Source organism: Papio anubis, chromosome 3 (genome assembly GCF_008728515.1).
Source record: "Papio anubis isolate 15944 chromosome 3, Panubis1.0, whole genome shotgun sequence".
NCBI lineage: Eukaryota > Metazoa > Chordata > Mammalia > Primates > Cercopithecidae > Papio > Papio anubis.
Window position 1 is genome coordinate 30071830 of NC_044978.1, and position 24185 is coordinate 30096014.

Consider the following 24185-nt stretch of genomic DNA (forward strand, 5'->3'; position numbering starts at 1 on the left):
TTAGGTTAGAAATAAAAAGATAACTACAAGAAAACAAAAGAAGTGTTGGTGATACTCACCAGGAGTAGTACTGAAGTCTAAAATGCGATGATGTGACTGCAATAAATCAGGATTACTGGATGATAAGGTTCCACTGACAGGCAATGCAGTTGGGATGTGCTTTGTCTGCCTTAATCCTACTATGCTGTCATCTTGAGACTGACCAATCCCAATATCACTGAACAAAGAGGAAAATTAGAAAATTATCAGCAAGTTAAAAAGTTGTAAGTCATCACTATACAATAGACACAGCCCAAAAACCGTATTCCATTTTTTTTGCAGCTAATGTAAAAACATCATTAATAAATGTGGTTGAAAATTGCAAAAGCAACTACTGCTTAAGTGTATCTGACTCATTTTGTGTTTTTGTTTTGCTTTGTTTTTTTTTTTTTTTTTAGACACAGCGTCTTGCTTTGTTGCTCAGGCTGGTCTTGAAACTCTTGGCCTCAAGTAGTGATCCTCCCACTGCGGCCTCCCAAAGTGCTAGGATTACAGGCGTGAGTAACAGCACCCAGCCTCATTTTGCTGTTTCTTGTGTATAGTATGTTTCTCTAAAACCTATGGTTTTTCTAAGTAGATAAGTCATAACGAAAATTAGTAGTTACTCACCATAGAAATACATTAAAAAAAATAAGCTCTAGCTTCTGATGGAAATGTATTTAAGAAAAAGTACATTAAAAATAATACATTTCTCTCACTCAACTGATAGTTCTGCATCAGAATGATAAATTATTTTATAATCTGACCTTCAATAGTTGAAGAAATTGAGTAAAATGAAAAGAGGAGGAAAAAAATTCAAAGTGTCCTAATTTTATTTTCCAGTGCTTTAGAGAAAAAATAAGATCATTATGGAGTCCAATGTAAGGAGACTCTGACACAGACATTATTTCTTGATTATACAGAGCATAAAAAAACAGTGGTGCATGGTGACATTTCCTAGCATCAAAGAAAAGGCAACAGAAATCCAATGACTCACTTTTAATTCTCCGATCAAAATTTCTAGCTACCCATTTAAGTACCCAGAGAAATATTGGTTATTATCGACAGCAACAAACTCATTTCCATTTATAAAAAGCCTGTTACTGTGAACTCTTGAAACATGATTTAACAGTATGTAAAAACTATTTCTAGAATGAAGGGTCAACTGTTTCCAAAACAAAACATCACATAAAGCAATAAGCAAACACACACAGAAATAACTGGGGTCACAAGAAAATGGTTATAGCTCAGACTAGTTTCTATAAACACCTTGAAATAAGAGGAAAATTATATTAAGGCTGGAATATAAACTAAGGTGTCATGAATAAAATGAATAAATTTAGCATTTATTAGCCGTTCCCACATTAGGGCTTGATCATAATAACTACTATTTTTAATGGCTATGCTAAAAAACAGCAGCATTTCTCCTCTTCACTTTTTTTTTTTTGAAAATGGAAATTATAGAGGTAAATAAGGGGCAGAAACATTTTTTAAAGACAAAAATTAAATTAAAATTAGAGACAATTTCACATTATACGAAAAAGACACCTGCACACGTTTTGTTTAGAGCAGCATAATTCACAATTGCAAAACTGTGGAAGCAACCTAAGTGCCCATTAACTAACGAATGGATAAAGAAAACACATTTACAGCTACACCATGGAATATTACTCAGCCATAAAAAGGAACAAAATCATGTCTTTTGCAGCAACTCGGATGCAGCTGTTGGTCATTATTCTAAGTGAAATAATGGTGAAAAACCAAAATCCCTATGTTCTCACTTATAAGCTATGAGTAGGCAAAGGCATACTGAGTGATATAATGGACTCTGGAGACTCAGAAGGGGAAGGGTGAGGTGGGGGCCAGGGATTAAACAAAGCTACACATCAGGTGCAATGTATACTACTTGGGTGATGGGTGCACTAAAATCTCAGAATTCACCACCACTATATAATTCATCCATGTAACAAAAAGTCACGTGTACCCAAAATGCTATTGAAATAAAAATTTAAAAAATTAAAGACAACTTCAGTGTGAATTATTTCAAATTCATAGGTCAGTCTGGGACAAAATTAAATTTCTATTGAAGCATAAAACAGGCATAAAGACTAAAAGTAATAACATTCTGTAAAAGATGAAAACTTTCACGTTAGTGGAATTTTATTTTTCAACCATATAAAGCAGTCTCTGCCAAAAACCTGCTATGTAATACATGACACAAGATCATTATTATGGGCTCAGGACAAAGCATAGCTGACTGGGCCACTCTGGCACAAAAGGCTACAAATATTAGCATCTTGCAGGCACACCCAACATTTAAGAACCGTTTCTCCGTAACACTTTAACACCTTATGTGATGAACTCCCTTTCTACTCTCAGTTTCTTCATTACTCACCTACATCTCTGTCATCCATAGACATGCGGACGCTCTTGGATTGAAACTATTTTATATCCAAGACCTAATTCAGAAATATCCCTTTCTGGGAACATCCTCTTATGATTCTACCTCTCCAACACTTGCCTTGTTACTGAAATTGTCTTTCGATCTTTGCTGGTTTTATAGTGTACTGACTTACTCCTTCTTGTCTCTGGGTTCATTAGTCTTTTTCCACTTACTTGGCAACCAAATCTGAATTCTGGGAGCTCAAGCCCCACTTTCTCCTTCCTCTCTATGCACATCGCTCGATTGTGCCTACCTTGCCAATTTGTCATTATCTAGTATCTTAGCTTCTCTAAGGCTGATAATGTTTGAGGAAAAAACTCAACAGTATATATACTCTATCTAGACTTCTCTAATTACTAGCTTAGTAGCTTTGTCAAAAAAAAAAAAAATCCTCATAAACAAATGATAATTTCTAGAAAAGTGTTAATAGCTAGTATAGTATAAATCAAGTCTATTACCAATATAATAGATCCTACAGCTTAGTGAAACTTCCTTTATTTTTTCTTTTCAATTGCATTACACATAGGATTTCAAATAATTTCCATGATAAATCTTTAAATGAGTCATATTATTTTCCTAAATACAAATTATTTAAGATGTTTCCTCAGTGTTTTAAAATCAACACATCTAATTATTCTTGTTCTTTTCCCTTGTCTAGCTTTAGAGTATTTCTAAATACACATAGAACAAAATTATACATAGTATTCTCATATTGTGTTCATTTCCAACATCCAGTATTTTTGATGGATTACATCCCAGTTCTTACATGTCACATTTCTATTTATACTTGCCAGGGTCATACCAACTTTTTTTTAAAGGTTCTTATTTAACTCATGGTCAAATATGACTGTAAGATCTTTCTTTGTTGTTGTGCTGTTAATAATTCTGCATTTAGGACTGGGTGTGGTGGCTCATGCCTGTAATCCCAGCACTTTGAGAAGCCCAGGTGGGTGGATCATTTGAGGACAGGAGCTCGAGACCAGCCTGGCCAAATAGCAAAATCTTGTCTCTACTAAAAATAAAAAAAAATTAGCTGAGCATGGTGGTGCACACCTGTAATCCCAGCTACTCAGGAGGCTAAAGAATGAGAATTGCTTGAGCTCAGGAGGTGGAGGTTACAGTGAGCAGATCCCAGCAATTGTACTCCAACTTGGTTGACAGAGCGAGACTCTGTCTCGAAATAATAAATTAATTTTAAAAATCTGCATTTAGGTAATTTATTCTTTTCATCCATTTAAAAAAAAAAGCTTTTCATCAAGGAGGGTTATTTTAAAAATTGATTCTTATTTTCTGTAAATGTCAGGTGCCCTAATCCATTGTCTCTTAGAAACTTACTCAATATAAATATCCTATTGAGTCTATAACTACTACTCACTGCTTATCCTTAGGACTCTGCTATAGAAGACTTCTTCAGCTGATACAAAACCACCAATCATTACTCTACAGTTTAATCGGGACAACTCAATCAATCAATAATATATTTTAAATCATATTTCTCTAATCTGTAGATGAAAATTTTATCTGAAATGGAGTTTTTTTTTAAAAGATCTGAAATGGAATTTTTTTAAAAAAGAAAAAGAAGTGTTTGATATAGTCCTGTATATCTACTGCATGTCTTTAGACCCATTAATTTATCAAAGAAAGAAATTACACGTTTTAAAGTTATTATCTCTTCTAACATTGTAGTTTGGGGACTATATAACTAAATGTGGCACAGTGAGAAATGAATGACAGTAATCGAGTTTTATAAAACATCCCTAGACTCAAGAAGGAACTAAAATGAAGAAATAAGCAAGCAAACAAGCAAAGCTTAAAAAGCATCAGAAATACCTGCAATTTTGTCTAGCCTGGCTGAGCTCCTGGCATAAATAAATAACCAAGAAGAAATTCAAGAATACACCTGACATTCTGACCACTAAGTTGACTGGGAAGAATGAAAGGAGTTCTGTGCTTGGTTGTTGATGCCCTGACAGTAATTAAATAACTGAAAATAGAAGAGAGAGGGGAATATAGAGAATAATAGGGATGAATAGTGGCAACTGGATAAAGCAATGATTTGATTGGTAACGAGCCGATGTTGTTGGTAAAGAAGATACCCAGAAACAAAATACAGTAGAGAAAGCAACTCTAAATCATCACGGAGGAGACAGGAGGCAAACACACCCTTACTTTTAAAAAGTCCAAACCTGCGACCGGGCGCAGTGGCTCACACCTGTAATCCCAGCCCTTTGGGAGGCCAAGGCGGGTGGATTACGAGGTTAGGAGTTCAAGACCAGCCTGGCCAAGATGGTGAAACCCAGTCTCTACTAAAAATACAAAAATTAGCTGGGTGTGGTGGCAGGCGCCTGTAATCCCAGCTACTCAGGAGACTGAAGCAGAAGAATCACTTGAACCCGGGTGGCAGAGGTTGCAGTGAGCCGAGATCGCACCATTGCACTCCAGTCTGGGCAATAAGAGGGATACTCTGTCTCAAAATAAAAAAACAAAAAACAAAAGAAAAAAAACTCCAAACCCCCCAAAAATAGTTCAAATGAGGAAATGCTAAACTATCTTTAAAGAAGATTGGGAGTGGCCAAATAAGTGGCAAAAACGAGATTAAAACAAATTTGATTGTTTAATTACTTCTTCCAAAATAGCTCAGTAATAAAAACCTAGAACACTTTCAGACTCATGCAAACATTAATTACATCACTACCTTTGCATATCATTTTAACAAAACAAAATAATGCACAGAAAATGTAGGCAGATGCTTACTTGTATGGTTTCTGTGGCAAGATACTGATCCGAGTCTTGTCGAGTATCTTTTTCAGCTTGTTCCTTCCTCCAACAGTGTTGGCTTTACTTTTTTTGTTCACTTTTTCAAGTCCTATCACCTGTTCTACATCTACAGCAAGATCTGGAATGGAGTAGCGACTGGCCTTTTTGATGTCACCAATTTTAGGAAGGTGGGGGGCACCATTTCTTTTCTCTTCTGACAGTCTTGTTAGAAGTTCTTTAAATACTAAAATAAATGAAAACAGAAACACCACATAATGGCAATTAGAAGATATCAGAACAATTCTAAGGCAATTGTGGAACTTGGAAATACATGAGAAGTACAGACTTCAGTTATCAAAACTGCAAACCTGCAGAAAAACAAAACCACACAGTAAATGAATGACGCCAAATCTGCTTGGTATGTTTCTCTATCAAAATAAGTTTAAAAAGAGTAGTACAGTACACTCTTTATGGGTATTTTCGTATTTATCAATAAAATATTTGTTATCAATAAAGACATAGATTCAAAATATATATTATGGTCAAGTCAGTAGCTTTTTATTTAGATTGAATCTATGCGTTTACCATACATGCTTTCTTATGATGTCTGAAATACTGAGGGAAAAAAAGGCCAAAAGGAGAAAAACGAAAAGTATGCCAAATACTTACCAAATAAATTGGTTTTCACAGTGATAGATAAATGTGTGTTATTTCTAAGAATTTCCATGGCTTTTGACAGCTGAATGTTTTCAAAGTTTTGGCCATTTACTTCTAATATCTAAAAATAAAATTATAAAATTAATGTATCAAAACTGACTGGAAAAAAAAAAAAAAAAACAACACCACCACAGACACCAAAATTCACCCTTAACTCTGAGTTTAGAAATAGCATACCTGATCCCCCCGTTTCAAGCCTGCTTCAGTTGCTTTGCTACCTGAATCTACACTGTCAACAAAGATTCCAAATCCCTTTTCGGAGCCTCCAAGTAAGATAAAAGGCAAAGGAGCTTCTCGGGATGGTTTTGTTAACGTCATCAATCTTCTTTTTGCTTTAGCAGCACATGCGATATTCAACAGCCTTAGGTGTCCACCCATTTTCTGTAAGAGTTCAGAAACAGTAGTGTCAACTCAAAAACAGGCTTAATAAAATGAACTTTAAGCTGATCTTAAAAAAAACCACAAATATTACCTCTCTTTCCAGATTGTTTTCAAATTCTTCTAAAAATCGAGTCATTGCAGGATCTCCTTCAAAGTCATTGAAGTGATTATTTACCCACAATAATACTACCCGTGTAACCTGAAAAGTCAATTATTTTCCGTAAGTGTCCTTTTTAGTGCCAAAAATGTGATTAAAGTCATTCCAGAAAAGATATCCAACTTTCAAACACTTTACCTAATAATAATAAACAGGAAAATAAATTAACAATAAAGTCTTCAATGAGGATGACCTTCTGAAAATCAATTATTTTTACTTTGACTATAGACTTCATGTTGCTTTGCCAGGAAAGGTTCTGAGTCTGTGAGGGTATTTAACCTAAAACTTGTCTAACTTTCAAAATGCATTTGAAACAGATCAAAATAAAAGCAAAGGTGTAATAAAACAAAAATCAGCTAACACAAAAGACAGAAACTAGAAAGTAAAGGTAGAAGAACAGACTAGACAAAGAGAATCAATGCTATTAAGCCTAGAAAGCTCCGTAAGGGTGCAGAATATAAAAGGAAGGAGATAAGATAACATAGTTTATCATCCAATCTGGCCTTAGTGCTCTCAAGAGCTCTAGATGGTCTCCTTAGAATTATAATCCTGGGGCCTACAGTGAGTGATGACTGCCATAAAATGCTGCTTTGGTGCCAATTTAAAAATTGTAACTTTTATCTGGTGTACACTGACTACCAAACTAGAAAATGCAGATTCCTATGGAATCCAGATGTTTGATTATGTTTTAACACACTCCCAACAGAACTTAAAAAATGTTTAAACATTTGGTGGCCAATTTATTGGCCCTTGTATTTAAAGAAGACTGAACTAATATTTTGTTCATATTTCTAAGTCTGAACTAATATTTTTATATCACCTTTTTGTTTTTTTTTTTTTTGCTTAAGAAGTACATTCTCCTATTTCATTACATTAATCTGGACATAATTGCTGTGACAAATATTTACATGTTTACATTTTAACGTTTCATATTTAAGAATCAAAACAGAATATATTTCCAACCTTATCCCTGAGGCTCGGGTCATTAAACCACTCCAATAACTTTTTGCCCACTTCCATTGGGCTAGAAAGAAAAGTCCTATAGGTCAACAGAAAGTCTTCTATGAATGTTGGATCTACTACTGAATGCTCTTCTACCAAATGCATTGTTAACCTTTCTGAGGTACCCTGTAACAAAAAAAAGGTTTAATTACTATATATATATATGTAACATTTATATGGTACTGGGATTTCAAACATTCAACATAAAATTAATTGGGTAGTAACACAGTTAACAATAAATGAAACTGCTATTCATCAGGAGATCATACCTAAAGATTTTCCACAACTGATAACCTTTAAGAGATAGGCTTAAAAATGAAAAAAATCCTAAACTGCCACAACCAATACTACCAAAAAAATTCCTTTCCTTGGGAAGTAGGCGTGGTCCTGCGTCCTACCTTGATGACAATGTGTCCCTTTCTTGTTCCAGTTCGATCAAGTTCTCGGTGTTCTTTCACCATAACAATCTCTCCTTCCTCTTCAACTTTTTGCATGTTCTTTTCTACTTGGTTGAGAATACGGCAGTAATCTTGCTGGGCTATGCAGACAAACTGGAATAAAACATAAGTCACATGTTAATGATAAAGTGCTTGTAAAAGACTTAGCAGTACTAATAATTCAGTGTTTTAATTATTTAAAACTGACATTTTTCCCTGTCTTTCCCATACTTTCTAAATTAATGCTGTAATGAACCTTAATCAGACTTCTCTACTTTTAATGTATTTCTTCCTCGGTCAAGAAAAGTTTCATTTCTAGAGTATTTATATGTATTTTACATTCAAAATCCTAACAATTTTAAAAACCTAAAGATAAAATTAGAAGATAGCTTTTTCATGCTTCTTTCACAGTTAAAAAACATTGCAGTGGGGGGAGCAGAACTGTAGGAGAATAGATGTGAAAACTTAATTATCATTTAGTGAATTAAAAGAATTTGAAAAAGCAACAATTTTTGAATAAGAATGATTTTAATAAAAGATACAGACACTCAAAGATACCTATGGAGTAGACATATTTGCTAATTACATTGATGAAACACCATTTTAGAAAGCTTGTTCAAAGAAGGTCAAAACACAAACCACATATGTGTTATAGCTCAAACCATTATCCTTATAACTGGTATTAAGGGTTATCCTTGCTCTTAAAGAAAAAGTTAAAAATCTGCATATTAAGTCATTACTCTCCCTGACCCCAAATATAAAAAATTTCAGAGCTTAGGGCAAACCACTTAAGAAATTACATTTCTTACAAGTTTTAAAGAAAGTTAAGAATGAATGATAAAATTCACTTATTATAGAAATTAACTAGAGGTTAGTGAGGAGACAAGAGATCATTTGGAAATGGAAAGAAGTATAGTATTTCTTTTTCTCCTTTAATGTGAAGAAGATGAAAAAGAAGGTGGTTAAATTATATTGTAAATAAGATAAAATAAGATGCAATCACCTGAAATCATGATTTCACAGGGCACTTAGAGCTCTGATAATACATTATTCTTTTTATATTGCTCATATGAATTTTTAAAAAAGATACTATACTAAGTATTATGATAATCATAATGACAACATCTTCATCATCACTGCCATCACCATCACACTGTGGCAGCCTTATGGAACTTTTTCAATTCATCCTCCTAATCAAACCATGAGGAAGGTGCTATTATCCTCATTGTACAGATGAGTAAACAGCCCGATGTCTCATAACTACATGCTGGCCACTTTAAAATAAATTACACATGCACATCAAAATCTTGGAGAGAAATAAACTGTTAATATTATTTCTGAGCAATGCAAATTATAAGTGACTTTCATTTTAATATTTTTCTATATTTTTCATGCTTTCTGCATAACCAATAGATTTTAAGTAGAAGCAGCAGTTCATAAGAGGAACAGCATATTGCAGTATGTTTCTCCCAGAGTTGGCTAATCTCACTAGTTTTTCTATTAAGCATTTTGAAGCAAAAAGTTAAAAATCAAAAGATATAGGCTTTTTTTGTACTAGTAATTATGTATACTTTAATTATATTAAAAATACTTTTAGAGCTCTGATACTACATTTTTAAAAATATTGCTCATAGTATCACACTAATTTTATAAATAAACTGTTAACATTATTTCTGAGCAATATCCTTAACACTGACCACAGGTGTATAATGTTTCAAAGTATATGATCCTTAGTTTCTTACCTAAAAATTATTTTATTTCTTTGTACACAGCAGCAAAATTATTCCCAAATACATAGAAGAGATTTAGAATGGTTTTATTTCCAAATAATTCTAGGTGTTCTTTCTTGTGCTCAGTTTTAGAGAACATAATTAAATACTCATTTTCTCATTTATCTTCTAAAAAAGAAATACATCCCTGAATCCAACTGAATAAGTAGATATAAGGGAAAAATGCTTTTTGAAGAGAAATGTACTAAAATTAATCTTGACTACAGACTTTTTTTTAATTAGAATACATTTGATTTGAAATTCTTAGTGTCTAGACAGACATTTTGGCATTTATTCTATAGCAAGCTGAAATACCATCCAGAAAGGAAAAAAAAGAAAAAAAATCCCAAACTGAATTTCTAATATGGTCATATAGAACTGGCACCTAAAAAGAAATACATTTTACATGAAAATATTTATCTTTTTTAAAGAAGCTACTTATTTTTGCTATAACAAATTTATAGATCTAACATGAAATTCACAGGTAACATTTAATTTTAACTAATACGATGAAGTCAGTTGAAAATCTTTGAAAAAAATTTTTTTTTTTTTTTGAGAGAATCTCACTCTAGTGCCCAGGCTGGAGTGCAGTGGTGTGATCTCGGCTCACTGCAACCTCCAGCTCCTGGGTTCAAGTGCCTCAGCCTCCCAAGTAGCTGGGATTACAGGCATGGACAACCATGCACAGCTAATTTTTTGTATTTTTAGTAGAGATGGGATTTCACTAGGCTGGTCTCAAACTCCTGACCTCACGATCTGGCTGCCTCGGCCTCCCAAAATGCTGGGATTACAGGCATGAGCCACCGCACCTGTTCAGAAAATCTCTGAATTGCTTTACTGAGGTTTTAGGTTTCTGTAAATCTCATGGGTTTCAGATTGCTGTAAGCCCATGAAAGTACTATATGATCTCAGTACCCTGGTATGAAATAAAAATTCAAATAAGAATTCACTTAAAGTCAATGGCAGTTTATATCATAGGATTATTTTCCTTTGGGCATGACATTATAATTTGTATTTAAGTAAAACATTACAGATGATGAATGAAATAAAATTAAACTTCAATCCACATATGGTGTAATCAATTTTCAATTTATCCACAGCAAACTGTTTTCTCATCCAAAACTGCTTCTTACACTCTAAGTGGTATTAGTGCCTATGATTCCAGGAAGAGGTGAATCTAACATAGATTTGCTTTAAGAGGTTAGATCTATTTAAACTGGCACTTTGCAGTCTGTGAGGGAAATTCATACCGAATTGTTCACACAGGTATCCAAGTGTTCATTCCCCACTTGAAGGGTGGAGGGCAGGGCTAAGCAATGCCTGGGTGTCACTGGCAGGCCTAAGATACAGGCAGTGGAGAAGAATAAAGGGACTAAGAGGGTAAAAGAGGAAATGAAGAAAGGGAAACAGAAGAAGTGAAAAAGAAAAGAAAGAGGTATATGTGGGTAATGGAAAACCATTACCAATTGCCTGGTACCATAGGGTGTGTGTATCAAGCTCTGAATTTTGTCCTTTCATACCACACAGGGAGTAAGAATAGACACTGAAGAGGGAGAACTGGAAGAGAATACAAAGAAGGGACCCAGAGCAAAACAAGAGCTTGACCATGTCATGGGATCCAAACAAATAAATCTTAAATTTAATCCATTCATCATTGTGTTCTTAGGCTTAACATGAGCTCAACTATCTTACCACAGAAACCAATATTCATTTTGGAACTCCCTGAAATATAAGATAATGACGACAAAGCCTATACAAAGTTGTTTTTTCTTGGTAAAGATAGCATCATTTTTGTTCATTTCACTCAATAACTTGCTTCCCTACAATATGATCAGTAAAATAACAAACTCACGGAGGCTATTTTATGCATGAATAAAAATATGGTTCTCACCGTTTCCTTTACCTCTCTCAACAAGGAGATGAACTAACATTTGTATTTTCTGACAGATATATGATATTTTAAAATAGTATCCCAAGCAAGCACTTAAAATGCCAAAATTCGTTCTCCATCCCTGTTTAAGGAATCCCTTAGGGATAAAATGCTAGGCCTGAGCAGATGGGTCAATGGAAGTACAGGAACAAAATCCCTGATTTAACATATTCCTTTTACAGTGGTGTGGAGTGGAGCAGAAAGGAAGACCGGGACTTTCTTTAGCAGGTACCTCAACCCTTGACCCTCTTCATAATTAACTTCATACTAGGAGCTATAGGAGTCTATAGATCTTTTTTTTTTTTGAGACGGAGTCTCGCTCTGTCGCTCAGTCTGCAGTGCAGTGGCACGATCTCGGCTCACTTCAAGCTCTGCCTCCTGGGTTCATGCCATTCTCCTGCCTCAGCTTCCCAAGTAGTTGGGACTACAGGCGCCCGCCGCCACGCCTGGCTAATTTTTTGCATTTTTAGTAGAGACGGGGTTTCACCATGTTAGCCAGGATGATCTCGATCTCCTGACCTCGTGATCCACCCGCCTTGGCCTCCCAAAGTGCTGGGATTACAGGCGTGAGCCACCGCGCCCAGCCAGAAGTCTATATATCTTAATCAGAGTTTTATTTTGAATTGGACTCTTCCCTGCTGACTATGTGGGTTTCCCACTAATCTTTCACTTGGTAAATAAATTAGATTCTTTTCCCTAACATAACCCCTACTTCCTCTTCCTTTTCCAGAACTCCCAGATAAATAATGTTACCTGGTACATTTGACATGACTTAAGCACTCTGTAATATTCAGTCATATAACATTTCAATCAATTATCCTGAAACATTCTATGCCGCATATCATTTCAGTCTCATACTTACAAAACTTCTAACAAAAGAGTTTGGCTAAGGGGTAATAATGTAATGGCTGAATTCTCAAAAAAAACAAAAACAAAAAAAACCTTTTACTTGCCCTTTAAGGACACACACTCTAACTCAAACACTATTGTTATTCCACTATGTAGAAGGGTTCAGGGAAGAACTGAGAAGACAGGAGACAGGAAAAACCTTTAACAATTTGCTAGCTTGTTTTGACTCAGTTTAGATTCTTTTTTTTTTTCAAGAGTACAATTACAGAGCTGAAATAGCATATATAATTCCCTTTAAATGCACATAAAGACTTCAATATTTACCATTTGTTTTCCTCTATTATACCACATAACTGAGAATTAGCCATTTTGTTTTTCTCTTTTACACCATTTTGTTTTCCTCTACTATACAAAATAATTGGGAAGTAAATATATTTAGAATGCGTTTCTGGCATTACATATTTACAACACTGAATTCACAGCCTTATTTTTTTTTCCTCTATGGTGCTCATGGAAGGAATTAGCTGGTGGAATTATTTAGATTCTATAGATAAGATAACTTTATGTATAGTCATGGTCATTTTCGTTTTTAGTAAGTAAAATGCTTAAAATGAGTATTTAAATGAGTGATACCATTTTACATTGACCGGGCACTATAAAAATTCAATTATGTTATTTTAAAATAAACTATATTCAGATGTTTTTCAAACTGCAGACTAATAAATACAATGACACTTAATTAGTCTAAGTCACATCATTTGGTTGTTCACATTTAATTTTGTTTCAGAGACAAATCCTTTTAGAAGTCATAAATTATAAACACCTAATAATATCAAAAGCATCTTAAACGTACTTCTCTGTAATATGCTGGTTGCCAGTTAAATCAATCTAGTTTCACATTTGGCCTTAGTATTTTCTCTAGTCAATTATTAAATGCTTTTAAATAATAAATATTAATAAAATATCAATACTGACACTATTTGTCTTTTGCTGTCAAGTATTTTCTTTTTATTAGCTATTATTTAACTAGCAAGTCATTCTACTGATTCACACTATGATTAATTTCCATGACTCTTCTAAAATCAATTTCTTACATGTATTTAAACAAAAACGCTGCATAACTATACCTAATCACTTTTATTAATGTATTTACTTCATAATGTGCATTTTACTTCCATATTTTGATGAGATTATTAATTACTGATGGCAATCACTTTTTTTTTAATTGAACTCACAGTTCTGTGCAGTTCAAGTAACTTTAATGGAGATTAATTTTTACTTTTCTGCGGTGTTATAAGACTAAAAGTAATAGTTCCACATTAAAATTTTATTGGTGCAGGCACGGTGGCTTATGTTTGTAATCCCAGCACTTTGGGAGGCTGAGGCGGTGGATCACTTGAGGTCAGGAGTTTGAGACCAGCCTGGCCAACATGGCAAGACCCCATCTCTACCAAAAATACAAAAAGGCCAGATGCAGTGGCTCACGCCTGTACTCCCAGCACTCTGGGAGGCCAAGGCAGGTGGATCATGAGGTCAGGAGTTCGAGACGAGCCTGGCCAATGTGGTGAAACCCCATCTCTACTACAAACACAAAAATTAGGTGGGCATGGTGGCGCGCACCTGTAGTCCCAGCTGCTCGGCAGGCTGAGGCAGGAGAATCGCTTGAACCCGGGTGGTAGAGGTTGCAGTTAGCTGAGATCGCACCACTGCACTCCATCCTGGAAGACACAGTGAGACTCTGTCTCCAAAAAAAAAAAAAAAAAACCCCACAATTAGCTGGGTATGGTGGTGAGTGCCTGCAATCCCAGCTACTCCGGAGGCGAAGCAGGGGAATCACTAGAACCCAGGAAGCGGAGGTTGCAGTGAGCCGAGATTGTGCCACTGCACTCCAGCCTGGGTAACAGAACAATACTCTGTCTCAAAAAAAAAATTTTATTTGTAAGATATTTATATAGGAAGAAAAATCTCATCACAATGGCATATAAGTGCTCTTTATTAAGAATAAAATATATACTTTTAATGATATATTTTATACCTGGCAGTCATCCACCTTTGTTCTCATCACTCCTTTCATGTATTCTTTGTCCATGGTAGGAGAGACACCAAAACTATTTCCCATACATAGTATTTCTGCTTTTCCATCTGGATAAGTCACTTCCACAGATCCATTGAGAATCACTGACCAGGAGTCCAGCTAATCCAAAAAAATAAAGACAAAGCAGAAAGTAACATCATGATCATACAGCTGAAGGTGCTAGTACGGTCCCTAAAAATGAATGAGCAGATCTTCCATTTTGGAGATAAAACAAGTAACTCTATTTTACTGTTTAACAAGTTCACAGAAAAAGGAATAAAACACAGCCACATATAGACATGTTTCCATATGCCTAGCACAGAATGCGTATCATAATGCCCTTTTAGTTTGACTTTGGATATTCTTCTCTAAAATGACACAAGGAAAAAAATTTCTCTGTCCCCCAAAGCTCATGTAGACAAAATGATCATCATTGCTTCAATAAGAATATCATTTTGTCTGAAAAAAGGCATTAAATTTACGAACATTTAAGATGCAAAAACTGAAAAGTTAATATATCAAAACTTTCTATTTGCATATGAAATTCTGCAAATAATGGGAAATAGAATGGATTTGGAATATAGTGACTCATATGGTTTGGCTCTGTGTCCCCACCCAAATCTGATTTGAGTTATACTCCCATAATTTCCATGTGTTGTGGGAAGGACCCGGTGGGAGATAATTTGAATCATGAGAGTGGTTTTCCCTATACTGTTTTCGTGCTAGTGAATAAGTCTCACGAGATCTGATGGTTTTATCAAGGGTTTCTGCTTTTGCATCTTCCTCATTTTTCCTCTTGCCGCTGCCATGTCAGAAGTGCCTTTTACCTCCTGCCATGATTCTGAGGCCTCCCCAGTCATGTGGAACTGTAAGTCCAATTAAAACCTCTTTTTCTTCCCAGTCTCAGGTATGTCTTTATCAACAGTGTGAAAATGGACTAATACAGTGACATAACAGGTGCACCATAATTCTTGATTTATTCAAACTTACTGTTGTTGGGTGTTAAAAAGGAAAAAGTAAGAATTGGGGTTTTGTTCAATTGCTGTATTGAGATATCTTTAAGAAGAAACTTTTTAGGTGGTAAGAATAGCTAATCACCTCTTCACCATCATTTAACACTATGGTCCCTGCTCTTTCCACCACTGCGAACACCATCACAGCACAGAGTTCTCGCCTCACCGACATCGTCATATTGGCAAAAGCAGGCAACTGGTGCATAAATTCCAAGAGTTGTTCTGAAAAGCAAAAGACATACTTTATAAACACTACAACTTTTATTAAAAACAAGTGTTCAAAAAGAATGCTTTAGGTTCCTTTCTTTTTAAATGCCCTACAATGTTGCTTATTGAAAAACACATCTCAAGTATCTTTAACACCAGTTGAATTTCTTGCAGGTACACAAAGAATTCTGTGACTGTGGAAATGATGACACTTACTTGTTGAATTAGAGTCAACAGTTTACACTGTAACTCCAGTTCTAACGCCACTAAAGACATTACTAAACTTCAAATGGGAAATTTCAATTGTAAATGAGATACAAGGCTTATTATCACATGAGTGAAAAATGAAAGGTGGCTCTGAGAATTCTCCAAGTCAGTTGGTCCACTTCCATGCCTTTTGGGCAGGTGGATGCCTACAATAGTCAGCAGAAATAACTATATTTAATTCAAACATTCTAAGGAATATTTTCCATGGATCAAATCTATAAAAAATGATCAATTAAAAAATTAACAACATGATATAAATGAAAATGAAAACTGATATACCATTTTTTAGCCCACAAGTTGGCAAAAAAGGAAATTTGATCGCTCTTCCTTCCTGTGGGGATACTGTGGAGAAACAGCTTACACCTTAGTATGGTTCTAGCTGTTGATGTCACAGTCTCTTCAAGTCCTGGGTTTTCTATTTTTAAAAGTCCTGTATTTTCTTATCATTCAGTAGCTTTACTAATTACACACTAAGTTCTTTCCTTACTCCTCATCATGGCTCTGTGAAGTGCGTTTTCTTTTTCATTTCATAGGGAGGAAACCAAGGCTCAGCATCAGCACCATATAATTAAGAGATGGCAAGACCAGGCGCGGTGGCTCGTGCCTATAATCCCAACATTTTGGAAGGCTGAGGCAGGAGGATTGCTTGAGGCCAGGAGTTTAAGATCAGCCTGAGCAATCTGGCAAAATCCTATCTCTACAAAATATTTAATAAATTAGCCACGTGTGGTGGTGCGTGCCTATAGTCCCAGATACTCAGGAGGCTGAGGTGGGAGGGCTGCTTAAGCCAAGAGTTTGAGGTTATAATGAACTGTGATTGTGACAATGCACTCCATCCTGGATGAAAGAGACTCTGTCTCTTAAAAAACAAACAAACAGGCCGGGCGCGGTGGCTCACGCCTGTAATCCCAGCACTTTGGGAGGCCGAGGCGGGCGGATCACGAGGTCAGGAGATCGAGACCATCCTGGCTAACACGGTGAAACCCCGTCTCTACTAAAAATGCAAAAAAAAAATTAGCCGGGCGAGGCGGCGGGCGCCTGTAGTCCCAGCTACTCGGGAGGCTGAGGCAGGAGAATGGCGTGAACCCGGGAGGCGGAGCTTGCAGTGAGCCGAGATCGAACCACTGCACTCCAGCCTGGGCGACTAAGCGAGACTCTGTCTCAAAAAACAAACAAACAAACAAACAAACAAACAAAAAAAACCGTGGCAGTGACATGATTCAAGACCATCTGCTTCCAAGGTCCTGCTGGACTTTAAAGGCAGTGGTAAAGAGCACAGGGTGTACGTCAGACATTTAAATGCTTACTAGTTGTATTACTTTGGGTAAGTTGATCAATTTCCCTAAGGCATAGTTTTCTCATTTAAAAAGAAAAATACAGTATCTGTTTTACTGGATAGCTGTGAAAATAAAATGCAGTAAAGACAATAAAAGTCTGTGGCACAGAGTAAATACTCAATAAATGAGAACTGCTATTACTGTCATTATTATAATAGCCATGATATCATTCAAACTTTCGGCTAAATAAAAATTATACTAGATGTTTCTTGTACATAATCAAACATTTCCTATGTACGTTCCTTTTATCTGTTAAGCTTTAGTGACAAATTTTATGTTCTCGGATACAGTTTGTTAATTACTAAAACAAAGCACAACAGAAAAATATATTCTGTGAATATATTTTCCCAGATACAACATTTCTGGAAGGACAGACTTGAGTGGTTTTCTCTGGTCCAGTTGGGTAATGGCATGTTCTGATTGGACTCTATGTCATCCCTCCTATATAAGACTTTTCATTACACAGGGGAGCTCTGGCAACAAGCAAAATGATAATGACAGGTGTACCCAAAGATTCTGTCCAATAGGACAGTGCTGTGCAAACTGACTCAGATTTATGTGTCAGGAAATCACTTTACTTTTGCTACCAGTATTTTTTTAAAAAAGAAGATAAACTATCAAAGCACATCAGTTATAGAAAGAATACGTTCTGTTTCATGAAACTTTTATTTCTGGAATGAGTAGGAGTGTCTGTGCTGTACCATAAAATGTATTTATTCCTGGAGAAGCAGTAAAGCAATTCTGAATACCATTGCAAGAGATGACCCATATCTATCATATATGGGAGCCAGGAATCATTGTTTTACCAATGCACTGACCTTTTGATTTGAATTATAAAGGCAAATGAACAAGTCATGGTCCTCTGAAGCACATCTCAGTTAACTCTGCAGTTTCCAGCTCTGTTTTCTTTAGCCTTCATCCCTCACCCCTCACCATAAACTATGACACTATTACCTATAGACCATGCATTTTACTTTTTCCCACCCCTTGTATTTGCTAAATTTCTTTGGACAAGCAAAGATTCGTGGGTTTAAGAAAAATGTGGGCCAGAAATTGTCAGAAATGTTTTGAATTTAGTATCTGTTTAGACAATAATAGAAGTCAAATAATTATCACATATATGATCAGAGAATAAAAAGTGGGAAAAAAATACAAAGTACCTTCACAAGTATTTGTTGTAATAATTTTAAAGTGCTTTGTGTAGACATATTGTTTGCTTTTTGGCAGACTCTTAACCTATTAGTGGGTCATGAGTTTAATTTGTGATATATGAGTAGTGGCTAGCATTAAAAAAAAAACCACAGGCTAGAAGAATCTGTGTATCATATATTATAAAAATAAAGGAGACAGAAAGATCAAATAGTAAATGTACATAATTATCCAGGCTCAGCTGAAAAACCAGAAATACATAAATGCTAAACCAGATGGCATCTAAGACTTTTTAAGATTTCAAGGATTCAATAATGGTATCCCTGGTTTTTAGATAATTTCCATGCTATATTATACTAGATGATTGGAGCAATTTTTAAAAATAAAGAACTATTTTATAACCAATCATATATATATATATATATATGGCATATATATATATATGGCAGCAGTCTCCAACCTTTTTGGCACCAGGGGCAGGTTTCGTGAAAGACAACTTTTCCACTCTCTGTGGGTGCGGGGGGGATAGTTTTGGGATGAAACTGTTCCGCCTCAGATTATCAAGCACTAAAGTCTCACAAGGAGTGCACAACCTAGAACCCTTGCATACGCAGTTCACAGTAGGGTTTGCACTCTTATGAGACTAATGCCGCCGCTGATCTGACAGGAGGTGGAGCCCAGGTGGTAATGCTCCCTCACCTTTTGCTCACCTCCTGCTGTGCGGCCTAGTTCCTAACAGGCCAGGGACCAGTACCAGTCTGTGGCCCAGAGGTGGAGACTCCTGCTACAGGGGGCTCAAAACTCTGACAATGACACAGGTATCACACAGACTTAAAAGGGCTCAGGGTAGCCAAGGATTCAGAGCCTGGGATGGATAGTAGGAAAATCCTCAGGACACATGAAAAGAAGCCACGGATGGGAGAAACAGGACAATTTTCTTTTGTATTTCTTAGAACAATCTATAGAATTATACACGTACCTATTAGAATGATACACTATTATGACCTATCTAATGTTCATGGAAAAATATAAAGCTTTAAAAACATTTTATTTACAATGTACCATTAAAAAAAAAACAACAAATAATTAACTTACAGACACCAGAAGCCGAAGCCAATTCAGAAAATTAGCTTATCCTGGTTTGCTTGATACAATTTTATATAAAACATTTTATTAATTTTTTAAAAATACCTGGGGTTTGTATAAAGAGATCGAAGTAGTCTTCTACTTTACTGTGTCAAGCTCTCAAAACAAAAAAAATTTTTTTACAACTATTCAATAATGGAGTACCTACAAAGTTATGAGTTCCAGGGCAAAAATTAACATGATACAGTCCCTTCCTTCAAAGTACTGAAACAAAACTATACCCAAGAAATCTATCAGAACCCAAAGGGAATTTTTTTCTTCCTGCAGCTCACAACAACATGTTCACATATTAGCAACTTCATTTGATTCACCTTAAACACTCACGCATACACTCACGTGCATGCATGTGGACATAATCTCTCCCTTTTTTGCAGGGGAAGAGGAATCTAAAACATCAATCATACAGATGTTTGTATTTTATATAAAGGGTGTCTATTTTAACTAAATCCTGGAGGATGAGGTTGCATTTAACAACAGCTAAGCAGTTCTCACACATTTTATTTTCAGGGAAATAGAACACAAAATCTTTCAAGGTCTTATATAGAACAAACAACACCCTTTAGGACTTGTTTAATGTTAGTGTTTTATTGCTTTAAATAAATGTATATTTCATAGCTGCAAGCATGATAATCATCACTGCTTCCAAGTAATAAATGCTGCTCCCTGTAGGAATTATATTGACAAGCACTTTTTTTTTTTTTTTTTAAGATGGCCTTTTATTTATTTGTAGGAATCACCATGGCTGCTGCTTTCTAGAGATTCTGGGAGAGAGGGTTTCTCAGCTATCAACTGAAAGTCTCAAATTTCCAGGAATGACAGACATATATTTTAATAATCAGCATTTTCTTCCACAACTATTTTAAAATGAACAGATTCAAAAAAGATAGATTAGTTTATAAAATGGCAACTTCCAAATCAATCTATTCATAAGCAATGTTTCACCTATTTTTTTTTTTTAAAAGTACCTATGAACAAAGATTCTGAATTGAAATGGTAAATTGAACACACTTCCAATTTACTTCTTTAAAACTACAGGGGATTAAAAAGAAAGAAATTGGCAAGGGCAAAGAGGGAGAACATGAAACGCACTTTTGGACACTGGAAATCAGCTGAACATGTGGTATCGGACCCAAGAAAGTGAACAGGGAATTGGAGAGTGAAACCCCATTTTTAGAAATTGTAAATCAGATTAACATGCGGTATCAGAAACAGGAAAAGTATAAACCTAAGTCTTCAGGGGGTGAAACAGAACCATTCCACTCAGGCCACTCCCCTGCTTCCATCAGCCCAGCCTCTACTTTACTCTTCTTCACTGCACTCACTGCCTGCAATGGGTTTTACTTGTTCACTTGCTGATCACATGCCTCCCCTAATAGATTGCAACGAACAAGGACTTTTGCCTTTGTTCAGCACTGAGTGAGTTGCCAGGACCTAGAAAACCTAGAGCACATAGAAGGGGCTCATCCACCCACATTAGCTGAATGAATAAATAATAATTACCATACATTATTCATCTATAAAGAGTTAACAATTCCCATAAATTATTTCAATTAAATTTTGAACGTCTAATCTAAGGTTTTGTGTTTTTTTTTTTTTGCCTTTAATTTCCTAGAATATTTCACCATTCCTGAAATGGTGAAAGTTTTTCCTCATACATATTTGTGTCACTCAAACTCATGCAACAAGCCACTCCACACCATCCTATATCTAATTCCAACCCATTCAGTTCATTTAACTGCTCTTCAAATATGTATTGGCCCAAGAGTTGGGGGAGCGGTGCAACAGATGAGCGAGGCTCAGGCAAGGGTGGCTATAGACCCTGGAACTCTCACGGAAGGATGACTCTCAATGGAAGTTGCTCTCATTTCCAGTGCTCTAAGGAACAAGCCAGAGTCTGGGAGGCATACTCAAACCCAAAACAATTACTACACAACCAACTCTTGCTACGATGGAAAGGTCGATATAAAGCTACTTAAATTTTTAACCTCTGGGTACACTTAAAGTCACTGCAGCACAATTCACAATAGCAAAGACATGGAATCAACCTAAATTCCCATCATTTATAGACTGGATAAAGAAAATGTGGTACATGTACACCAGGGAATACAACACAGCCACAAAAAGAACAAGACCATGTCTTTTGCAGGGACATGGATGGAATTGGAGGCCATTATCCTTAGCAAACTAACAGAGGAACAGAACCTGTAAGTGGGAGCTAAATGACGAGAACACATGAACACACAGAGGGGAATAACACATGCTGGGGCCTTTCAGAAGGTTAGCGGGTGGGAGGAGGAGGAAGTTCAGGAAAAACTATCAGTGGATACTAGGCTTAAAACCTGGGTGATGAAATAATCTGTACAACAAACCCCCATGACACAGGTTTTCCTATGTAAGAGACCTGCACTTGTACTCCTGAACATAAAATAAAAATTTAAAAAAAAAAGAACAAAAACAGCAAAAGAAAAAAAGTCTCAACCATCACACAGCTTATATGCCACTAACCTGACATTTTGCTCTCTCCTTCCACCCACTTGAGTCTTCATATGAAACCAGAGTACAAGCAAATTCATTATGACAATTTTACCAACTGCCTTTATGTTTACATACAGAAAACACGAGCTTAATAAAAATAGGGCTCATGAGGAAATTAATAGAAGTAATATTGCTTGAAAGTCTCATTTTAACTTTTTTCTTTTTTTCATCATAAACTAAGCTTAAGAAAGGGTTTATGTGGAAAGAGTTTATTAAGAAGTTTCATTCACATTATCATTTGTAGATTCCTGAAGGTAAGACTGAGTAAACTTGATTTTTTCCAATTTTTGTCCAACAAATACTATTGTTTATAAAAAGGAAATTAATAAATTAATGATTTTTAAAAGTCTACTAGTCTTGGGCTCTTATTTCATCACGCAGTTTTACAACTGAATATTTTTAATTGCTCTTAGATTCATTTTACTGTTCAAGCTTACCAATGTCATCATCTGTCCGGTCAATTGGGTCCTTCTCCAGGCAGTCTCTCACAATGTCCCTGCTCATCAGAGGATCTGATGCTCTCTCAATGTCTTCTTCATCGTCATCATCCTCGGAATCCACTGCTGTTTCTGGCAACCCACTCAGGTCCATATCACCAGCCTCGCTTTCTGTGGCCTTAAGACACACACACGCACGCACACACACAAATTAAAAACTATTTTAAGTAAATAAATCTTTGGGGCCCAAAGAAATAAGAGCAAGTCTCATTCAAAATAATGCTTTTGTTATATTTATTTTTCCATCCAACAACTACGTATGCACCAGAAACTACATATAACAATTACTTTAACAAAATATGAGTGATTCCACCTCCTATTAAATTTTTGGTTAGGAATAATGACTTTATCTCAGTAATTTTGATTTCTTATCTGAGCTGTCATATGGCATGTGAAACACAGTAGAATAAAGAAGAAAAAGGTAGTATTTGTTTTCACTCCATTTTTCAAAGAGAATGGCTTAGGCTAACAGCTTAAGGGTGACAATTCTGAGGAATTCCTTTTGCAGAACAGGTGTGAATTTATTAATGCCAAGAAGCCCGGACCATTTCACCCCTATTAAATAGTCCTTATGGAAAAATGAGCCACAAATCAAAGGTAACTTGATAAATATGCAAATGAAACATTAACAATTAGATGATCCCAATGACTAATGTTAAAAAATAAATTAAGAAACACTATAGGAGACCATATGCTTAGAGGCAACATGCTCTTTCTTTCCACTCATCAACAAAGGTGATCACATCACCAAATTTCAAGTTATCAAGATACTTGCAAATTTTCTAAGTCACTGGAGTCACACATTTCAAGATGGTCTCTTTTGTTGGACTAGCTCAATCCTAGAACAATTATCCTTTCTACGTCACTATGTAGCCTTTTGTGACTATCATCTCAGCAATATGTATGTATATATCATATAGATCTTATTTGACATTATATACCTAGACTTCACTTATCAGTTAAGCACAGTAAAAATGAATTCAATTAAATATTAACTATATCAATCTTGAACGTGTTTTTCCAAATGAAATACTAAAATCTTGAAAACATCTTATTATAGCTAACACTAAATACTTTTTTTTTTTTTTGAGACGGAGTCTTGCTCTGTCGCCCAGGCTGGAGTGCAGTGACCAGATCTCAGCTCACTGCAAGCTCCTCCTCTCGGGTTCACGCCATTCTCCTGCCTCAGCCTCCCGAGTAGCTGGGACTATAGGCACCCGCCACTTCGCCCGGCTAGTTTTTTGTATTTTTTAGTAGAGACGGGGTTTCACCGTGTTAGCCAGGATGGTCTCGATCTCCTGACCTCGTGATCCGCCCGTCTCGGCCTCCCAAAGTGCTGGGATTACAGGCTTGAGCCACCGCGCCCAGCCACACTAAATACTTAACAATGTATCAGGTAGTGCTCTAATTGCTATGTATTTATTAAGTCATTTAATCCTTGAAACAACCCTATAAAGTAAGGGCCATTATTAACTTTTATTATTCCAACACTTAGGTGAA

At 35.8% G+C, this 24185-nt stretch overlaps 1 protein-coding gene across 15 annotated transcripts in view; it reads right to left on the reverse strand.

The window, feature by feature from the left end:
• RAPGEF2 (Rap guanine nucleotide exchange factor 2) overlaps positions 1-24185 on the reverse strand; it is a 211577-nt gene that overhangs the window by 21647 nt on the left and 165745 nt on the right. For all 15 annotated transcript variants that reach the window (XM_031664190.1, XM_031664192.1, XM_021938903.2 and 12 more), the window contains 10 exons: positions 22626-22803; positions 15633-15769; positions 14496-14654; positions 7874-8026; positions 7437-7601; positions 6408-6515; positions 6113-6316; positions 5888-5996; positions 5216-5462; positions 60-217 (listed from right to left, as the gene is read on the reverse strand). In XM_031664190.1, the coding sequence (XP_031520050.1) occupies positions 60-217; positions 5216-5462; positions 5888-5996; positions 6113-6316; positions 6408-6515; positions 7437-7601; positions 7874-8026; positions 14496-14654; positions 15633-15769; positions 22626-22803 (1618 nt within the window). The remainder of the gene's footprint in view (positions 1-59; positions 218-5215; positions 5463-5887; positions 5997-6112; positions 6317-6407; positions 6516-7436; positions 7602-7873; positions 8027-14495; positions 14655-15632; positions 15770-22625; positions 22804-24185) is intronic.